This window comes from Chenopodium album, chromosome 22, assembly GCF_948465745.1.
Source record: "Chenopodium album chromosome 22, dcCheAlbu1.1, whole genome shotgun sequence".
NCBI classification, from domain to species: Eukaryota; Viridiplantae; Streptophyta; class Magnoliopsida; order Caryophyllales; family Amaranthaceae; genus Chenopodium; species Chenopodium album.
In genome coordinates, this window is record NC_137855.1 from 40,385,071 (window position 1) to 40,394,235 (window position 9,165).

Consider the following 9,165-nt stretch of genomic DNA (forward strand, 5'->3'; position numbering starts at 1 on the left):
GTGAGTGGTGAGTAGTGAGTAGTGAGGAGTAAAGGCAAGAGTATTTATACTAGTTGTAAGCTTGATTGTAGCTACTCTTTAAGGGGTAGAATTGGAATATGGAGTAAAAGACTGAAATAGAGTCATTTTCTTGTAGGGACTAGTGAGTAAATATGATTGCTATTAAAAATAAATAAATAAATAACTCGCAGAAATAGTCTTCTTTCGTTTTTATTTAGTTGCAACATACTCCTTTGGTACACATTTTAAGGAAGAAATTAGACTAGGTATATGGATAAATTAATTTACAAAATTTTACTACTTATAAGAAGAAAGAGATAAGTTGCTACGGTTTAAATTTCATAGCTTAATTCATTCGTTTACCTAGTTTAATCACCTTCTCGAAAAGCATGATAAAAAGTGTTGCAAGTATAAAAAAAACAGAGGAAGTATGTCGGTACAACAGTGAACAGTGTTACACAAATATTACTACAGTGAACAGTGTTACACAAATATTGATAATCATTTAACATATGTAATACTACCTCCGTTTCGCATTATCTGCAACGAAGGGGTATTATTTGTGAGATATAAAATATTCCTTTGTTGCAGATAATGCGAAACAGAGGTAGTAATTATTGAGGTTGTTGTAAAGTAATGTTTCTAGTACCTTATAGTCTAGAAGATAATTAAGATCTTTTTTTTTTTTTGGTCGATCACGAGGGGCAAGCCCCAATAATTAAGGTCTTATTGTAACAAGTAACAGTACGTACTGTAACACGATTATTCATACAATTTTATTATTTACTGTTTAGTACTAGCTTTATTTTAAAGGCCAGGTTAAAGCACTAATTATCGAGTAACATATTGTTTACATGCTTATTGCAATACTGCTAATGCAACATCATGTATAGTGGATGTCAACTATATTTAGTTGCTATAGATTAGTAATAACGTAATTAAATGTCGTCTATGTTATACGTTAATAATGTACGCTATAATACAATGTTTTAAACTTATAATCATATAAAAGTGCGGCGGTGTTATGAGATTGGTGACATTCTTGAGTTAATATTTTGGACACTTGGTTTAAAGTCATTAAACTTCCAAACGGAATATTGAATACTCAAACAATGAAATTAATTGCTACCATTGTTATAAAACATAATATGTCTACAATTGAAATCTTGACCTAGTGGATTGAAAGGATGTTAAGACGACAATTAGTAAAGCTAGAAAGTAATTATCGATTACTGCTTTTAAATCTCTCGTACTAATGTATGTTTCATTGTTTCCACATTAATCATGTTAGCTAGGGGGCCAAAACAAACAGACAAGAAACCAAATTCAATTTCCATAAATCTAAATTTTTAATCCAACCACCACAAGAATCATGAGCACTATGCAATTGACACGTATATTGGTTTGTTGGGGAAATTAAGTGTCAATTATTGCTATTTTTATCAAGAAATGATTTTTTTTTTTTTTATTTTTTATTTTTTATTTTTGTCATAGAAATGCATTTTTTTTTTGACACGTGTAATAAAGAAATGCATTTATAAAATTATTGCTATTTTTATCAAGAAATGATCTTAAATCTTAATGCTTGTCAATATTAATAATTTTATAAATGCATTTCTTTATTAAGAACCCTCACGGTCTCACATAGACACAATCATAAGGTAAAGTAGATATAAATTCTTGTCAAAATTAAACAATCAAACAGTCTAAATTTTTTTTTTTTTTTTTTTTTTTTTTGTATTTATTTTGTCCGAATAAAGTGCAAGGACAATACAAATTAGGGAGTATATTGCAACTTATTATATACACAATCACTCAAAGAGTAGTTAAAAATTTTGTAAAATTAAATGATCAACAAGTACAAATCTTTTTATTCATGGTTTGATTGATCTCCTTTTGATTGTTGTTTGATTCCTTTTGTTTTGTGATTTTGTCCAAACATGTCAAAAATGGAATTGATTCAATATCTTGACATGAATCTGAGTTGATAACAACCAATAACCAATTTGACCTGTTTCATAATACTTTATGGTTCAAAGAAAATAAACACTTGGTTGGAACTTGGTAAATAACATGATCCGTAGTAATTAAACACTCAACGACCGACTTGAACATATACGTAGTATTTTATTTTTGTCTAGGCAAACACACACGTAGTAATGAATGAAGCTCACTCTTCAGTCTTCACTAATTTGTTTTGGAGTTTGATCAAAGATCTCTTGATATCAAATTATCAATTTTATTACCTTATCATACTATCTTAGGTATAAACACCAAAAAAAAAAAAAAAAAAAAAAAAAAAATCATCTTAGGTACAATAAAATACTCCATATTACGTTTCTTTCAAAAAAAAAAAAAAAAAAAAATATATTCCATATTACATTATCTTTGGTATAATAGCCTTAATAGGGATACGATAATAACATTGATACCAAGAAATATTTTGATATCGGCCTCCAATCCATCTATTTATATTTGTAATTATGTACACTATTTATTTAACTTACAAGAAATTTTCTTTCAAAAAAAAAAAACAAAAACTTACAAGAAATTTACTTGTATATTTTGAAATTTATTAAATTGAAACAAGTCAATTTATTTTTAAGTGATTATGAAACCAATAAAACCAAGGTAATAACTAGGACAGAGTAAGAAGCTGAATAACTAGTACAGGCTTGTCATAGTCATAGTCTCATTCAGCCATGACTAATCAATGGCTTTCTCGTTCATTGCTATTTTCTTTCCTCCTTCATTTAGGCATTTCGTCGAACACCTTCTCAGCATTGGCTCAAATTTACACCATTGAAGTTGTCAATGAGTATCCTCATGATCCCAGAGCTTTTACAGAGGTCTTCTTCTTCTTTTTTTTATAATTTTTATTTTTTATTTTTTTATTTTGCAGTATTTCATGGTTAGTGGAAAATGGGTTTTCTTTTCATATATAGCTCTGAATTGAAGTTTATAACTGATTACCTTGTTTTGATGATGTGATCAATCAAGATTTTATTGAATTGTGCTTTAGTTTAGTTTATGTTACTCGAACTCTTCGTTTCAACTCGTGGGTATGAACTCTTGACATGTCAATTTAGACCATAAAGGGCATAAACATGCTTAATTTTTAATTTTGTAGATGAGTCGGATACTTGAACACGTACCCGTGTCTGATACAAGTACCCGAGTCCAAGTTTTATAATATAATCTGTTGTGTGCATGTGTGTTGTTGTTAATTTGGAAGATAGTAGCTTTAATTGTGATTGATGGGAGAAAGATGTAGAAAACCTTGCATGCAACATGCAAGAATTGATTAGTTTGGTAATCTTTTATCAAATTTTGTGCTAATTCAAAAGTATATGATATATATGTTACCAATCAAGTATTTTGTTGTTGCTTTTCCTAAAAAAAAATTGTTCTTGCTTGCATTGTAGAATTGATTTAGAACTTTGTAGATTTACTAATTGATAAAAGTTGATTTATCAGAATATGAAGCTTTTCTTTAAGCTACTGGAAAAAGGATCAATTTGAATTTTGACTTGGAACAATTAGAGTATATCAATGGGGAGGTGCTCATCAAATCTTATATTTTTTATTGTCCTTTTGTGCTTTTCAGGGACTTCTATATGAAGGAAATAACACTCTTTATGAATCAACTGGTCTATATGGAGAGGTGAATTCTTCCTGCTTCGCTTTGTAGCATTTTTGCATGGTTTTATAGATCTCTTTTAATAAATAAGAGTTTTATATTTTGTTGAGTTTTTGATTAAAAAATGGAAAATAATGTTACTCTCTCCAATTCATTCAGAATTTCTTGCCATTTCATCTGGGGGTGTTTCATCGAGTATCCTAGATGCTTACTGTGATAGTTAAATAATTACTGATCGATCAAGTGAAATGTGGTGCTATGAACACTCATTATTATGTGTATTTAATCAACATAGACCCTGCATGTTAGATGAAAGGTATACCTTGTTTCTGGTATTCTATAATTCATCGTTCTTATTGTCATAGATTTAGCTTCCGAACTGGAGTATTCCATTTAGGAAGGAGGAATTATATGTGTGGTTTGTAAATCTCGCAATTCAATTTTGTATACTGATATGAGTGATATCAGATCTTTACTGTTGATACTGTTTGCCCTATGTCTCTTAAGTATTTTTGCTTCATACTCCGTATTTGATATTTAAATTGTGTTGTTTGACTTGACTTTGAACCTTGCAGTCCTCAGTGAGGAGAGTTAATCTACAAACTGGAAAGGTACAGAACACTTTCATGAATCTCAATTGATTTTCACCTTTTCTAATAGTTCCATATAGTTGGTAGTTATATACTTCGTATTGAAGGCCTTTACTCACCTTGTTAACTGATCTTCTGCTGCCATTACCACTCTTTCATACCTCTCAACATGTTCCTCTCTTACCACAAGATCATGTCGTTAGTACTGCGAATTATGCATATAGAGTTATAGACCTTACTTATATTACATTAATATGAACCTGTTGAGAGTGGAAACTTGCTTAGTGTTAAAGAAGATAGCAACATAAGAGATCTTGTGGTTGATCCCTGGTCTTGATCAATATGATCAAACTGCATATCAACTACATTATGCATTCCTCATATTTTCCTACACCTTTCTAGGGCTTCTACTGTTCTACACCAGTTTCACTCTGTACATTATGCATAGTTATTTTTGCCTTTAGCCTAGCTAGAGAACTTGGGTGTAACAAATTTAACATTCTTTTGTGCCTAAATTGTGGTAGTTGAGTAAGAGTGCAGAATATTTTACTTCAATATGACATGCTCCTTAATCATCTGTTATTCACTTAATTTTCATGTGACAAATATAGTGGCTTATTTTCCTCTGGTAATCTTATTTTTGGAGAATCAACTTTCACATTAACTTTATTTCTCTGCCTACAACAGCACTAATAACCATGATTGGTTCTTTGTATGGTAGGATTTGAAGAGATCATCTTATCTTTAACCAGTCCTGCTTACCTTACAAATGCAACAAAATTTCAGAAGAATTTCATTAGTCCAACATGGCTGTATACACGAGCATGTTAATTAAATCTCCATCCTCTGCATTCTAAATCAAGTAGCCTCCTGACTTTAAATCCTATCTAGTTACAATAAACCAATGCCTCATACCTCCACAGACAATCCAGAATGCTGAAGTTCTTCTACTTCCCTTTTACTTACTACCTACATTCTCTTGCTGAAGTATGTTCTGATGTGCTGTCAAATATTAATGCCACTACTCGATAGAATTGTTTTTCCTGTTACTTTTACTGTGCTCTGCATGATTTGAGTTACTAACAGCTTCTTTAATAGGACCACCTTTGTGATTTTCCTTAAAATGATCCTAGAGAATTAAACAAATTAAAAGATCCCAACAAGCTCTTTGTAATGATGGCAATATTTGTTTATTTAGATCTATTGTAATTTAAAGCTATAAATATTTTCAGCATTGGTAATCTTAACTCAGCTATTTGTGTTTTTTGTTTCATTTGACTAATTCTCTCTTGGTTTCAATAGGTCGAGGCATTTCTGGATATGTCTTCTTCTTATTTTGGGGAAGGATTAACTTTGGTTGGTGAAAGGTTTGTATTGAAAGAATAATTTGCCATTTAACTAGCAACTACTTCGTACAAATAATTTAGCTGTGTGAGCTAAGGACCAACAGTATCATTAATTACTTTCAATTGTGATTCACTTTTCATTGTATAATTGTACAACTTTTGACATAGATGCTGTGGTTACCACGTTGTTCCTCAATCATAGTCTGCTGTTGGAGCATATTACCTTCGCACAGCTAACAAGTTTAGAGATATAAATTTATGTAATAATTTGTTAAGCAGTAATTAGCCTTGTTGCATCCAACTCCACTATATACTTGAGATATTGATTGATGTAGGATTTTAGATCTTTAAAGAATCTCACCCCCGCCCCTTCCTCCCCTTTCATATTTTCTTCTTAAAATTTTTGAAAAGCTTTAATAGTTTTTAATCTATGTATACAATCTGTTTTGCAGGCTGTATCAACTAACTTATGATCAGAACACTGGTTTCATTTACGACAGAACGACCTTGAGCAAAGTCAGTAATTCTGGAGTTCTACTTTTACTTGCTGTATTATATAGTGTCTTGTGAGCATTTTAGCTCTACTACCTGTCATCTCAATAAGATTTATGATAGAGTTAGAATACTTCAAAGCCATAATCTCACAACCATCGTTAAATAACTATTTGTCTCAAGCTATTCCGTAGAACTTTTGCATGAATTTGTTTTGTTCCTCTCTTTCCAAGTTGCATTCTTCAATTTGAATAGAGAATCAAGATGAATTCTTCACTCCAAGGTCCTTGATTCTGAATCATTATTCAGGAAACTTATAGCTTGAATAGTGTGACAATTGTTTCTGTAGTGGAGATATAGAAACTAAGAAAAGCAATAAGAACTACACTGGAGATCCTAACTTCTCTATTGGTATATGAAAATTTCAGAATTTCTACTGGTATTGTAATCTGATTGACAAGGACAGAAATTCATATTTACAATCTTACGTAGAAGCTTTTCTTCATTAAGTCTAGAAACTTCCAGAATTATGGATTCGATTTGGGATAACCGAGTAGGTGTGGCAAAATTTAAGAAAAGCTGATGTATAATTAGTTTACGATACCGGATCTCTTTTCTGGTATGGCGGAAAAAAAAAAAAAAAAAAAAAAAAAAAAAAAAAAAAAAAAAGACTCAGTGTGAACAGAATGTGTCGTCTGGATTGATTTTACGGGAAGCTAACCTTCCTACATCCTGAATTTTTTAATAGTACTGAAGGGAATTTCTAGGGCTTCTCCTCTCTTACTGAAGGTGCTAAACTTTGATGCTGTGAGACTTGTGTATTTGATCGAGAAATTTTTTTGATATCTTCCAAAACCTCTACAAGCTTACAGAACTCGTGCTTTAGTGCAGATAGGAATATTGTATCACCCAAAAAAGTTTTGATCTCTTATTAAACAGTTACAACTTACAAGCTTACAACACTTATGCTTTATTGCAGATAGGAATATTTAATCACCAAATGAAGGATGGATGGGGACTGACAACTGATGGGAAAATCATGTTTGGAAGTGATGGTTCATCTACATTATACCATATAGATCCCGCTACAATGAAAGGTGCTACTTTTATTCTCTTTATTCAATAGATTCGATGGATACATTATTGTCCCTCTTTCTGCTGCTGCCGTGTTCCTGTGTGCACAAAGTTAAGGATGCCTTCAAAGTTGTTATTTGTAAATTTTGTAATAGATAGAAATAAAATATGTTTATTAAAAAACAAACCATCTGTGTGCTCGACTCTCACTTCGATGTTGTCACATCCAGCGGTCCTGCCTATATGTCCTGTAGTATAACTTTACATATTGAGTAAGCTGTTTATGAGGTAATTGCATGTATATCTCACTCAATATACTTGTTGTACAGTGATAAAGAGGCAGAATGTCAGATACAAAGATCTTAACGTACATTACCTAAATGAGTTGGAGTATGTTCATGGGGAAGTCTGGGCAAATGTTTTTCGGGTAATTATTTTGCCCAAGTTCCCATTCTGGTATCTCACTTAATTTACTTCAGTTCTCTTGCTATTAAACTGATGCCTGAACTTGAAAGCATGCTGTTAGCAGATATACTATGCATAAAAATATAAGTAGCGTGTTACGGGTAATTAACATCCAGGAAATTAGTCCAATATAGTGTAATTTCAGCTTACTTAGCAGTAATCATGAAGATATCAATATGCAGACTGACTGAGTTCTTGTTGTGCAGACTGACTGCATTATAAGAATCTCGCCTGAGGATGGTACAGTGCTTGGCTGGATCCTTCTTCCCATGTTGAGGTTTTTTTTTTTTTTCAACCATTCCCTTTGTCTCTTTGTTCAAGCTAGCTACTCTCCCTTTTCTCGACTCGTGATTTGTGTTTTTCAACCCATCGCACCTCATAATCTTCCCTCATTGTCCTATTTCAGAGAAAGATTGGAAGCAGCTGGTGAAATAGTATGTCTTGGAATCTTTACCCAAGTTGACTTTGTATATTGATTTAGTCCGTGAATTTGGACCTTTTTAGAGCTAGCAACATCCTTATTAACATCTAATAAGTGCAATAATTGCTTTGCTCTAGGAATCTGAAGACGTCTTGAATGGCATAGCATGGGACAATGATGAAAAGCGCATATTTGGTGAGTTTCTTTCACTTCATTCTGTGGCATTGTTATTTTGGGTTTATTCAGGTTTTTCTTAATAATTGTTGTATATGTTGATATTTTGTAGTAACTGGAAAGTTTTGGCCAAAGTTATATGAGATCAAGGTGCATTCATCGAATGATCATTCTCAAGTTGATATTGAACGGCTATGCATCCAAATGCCCACCAGCCTTGAAGGCATGAAGTAGCAGCAGTTACATGGATTACTATGAACGGCTATGCCTTTAATTTGGAGCAAAAATATTTATGAATAATTATGCTCCACGGGATTATGCTTTCTTATTATTGACTTTAGTTGGGGAGAAAGACATGGGGGCATGGTACCTCAAACACTAGGTATATATATATTGTAGACAAATGTTGCGATTAATCAACTTGACTTGTTAAAAAGGGACTAGATAAAGCCCGTACAATGCACGGTTTGTTTGAATTTTTAAAACAATTTTTTTTTATTAATGAGCTAAAATTAGGGTTTTTTTAAAAAAAAAAAAAAAATCAATATTTTCTATTATTTATCGTGCTTATAAATGATATCGATTGGAGCACATGTTATATCATCAATATCTTTAAATATACAAAGTACTTTGTAAATATAATAAAAAGTTGATGTTTTAAAAGTATATACCAAGTCGAATCTAACACAATCCGACATAACTATATAGATTTTCAAACATATCAATATAAGGGTGTGTTCTCGTTCCTTACATAGGGTGTGTCTCTTTGCCTTATAAGGTGTGTTCTCTTCACCTTATTGGAGCTAAACTTATTAGACCTTATTAAACTTATTAAATCTTTATGAACATATTAAACCTTATTGAACTTATGGCCTGTTCACATTTATTGAGCTTAATTGAACTGAACTGATTAGAGCTAAACTGAACTGAACTAAATTGATTGGAGCTGAACTGAATAGAGAT

At 31.8% G+C, this 9,165-nt stretch overlaps 1 protein-coding gene across 1 annotated transcript; it reads left to right on the forward strand.

Annotated features, from left to right (window-relative positions):
• The first annotated feature begins 2,661 nt into the window (after positions 1 to 2,661).
• Positions 2,662 to 8,678, forward strand: LOC145605225 (glutaminyl-peptide cyclotransferase-like). Its single transcript, XM_081661262.1, has 11 exons — positions 2,662 to 2,849; positions 3,608 to 3,664; positions 4,216 to 4,251; positions 5,533 to 5,597; positions 6,029 to 6,092; positions 7,048 to 7,165; positions 7,472 to 7,569; positions 7,814 to 7,884; positions 8,014 to 8,041; positions 8,166 to 8,223; positions 8,315 to 8,678. The coding sequence occupies exons 1-11, from the start codon at positions 2,703 to 2,705 to the stop codon at positions 8,434 to 8,436; spliced, it is 864 nt and encodes a 287-aa protein (XP_081517388.1). The 5' UTR covers positions 2,662 to 2,702; the 3' UTR covers positions 8,437 to 8,678.
• The last annotated feature ends 487 nt before the right edge of the window (positions 8,679 to 9,165 follow it).

Coding starts and splice junctions, on each gene's coding strand:
- LOC145605225 (XM_081661262.1), top strand. CDS start 2,703: ATGACTAATCAATGGCTTTCTCGTTCATTGCTATTTTCTTTCCTCCTT. Junction 4,252..5,532: donor TTAATCTACAAACTGGAAAG/GTACAGAACACT, acceptor TGGTTTCAATAG/GTCGAGGCATTTCTGGATAT. Junction 8,042..8,165: donor TGGAAGCAGCTGGTGAAATA/GTATGTCTTGGA, acceptor GCTTTGCTCTAG/GAATCTGAAGACGTCTTGAA.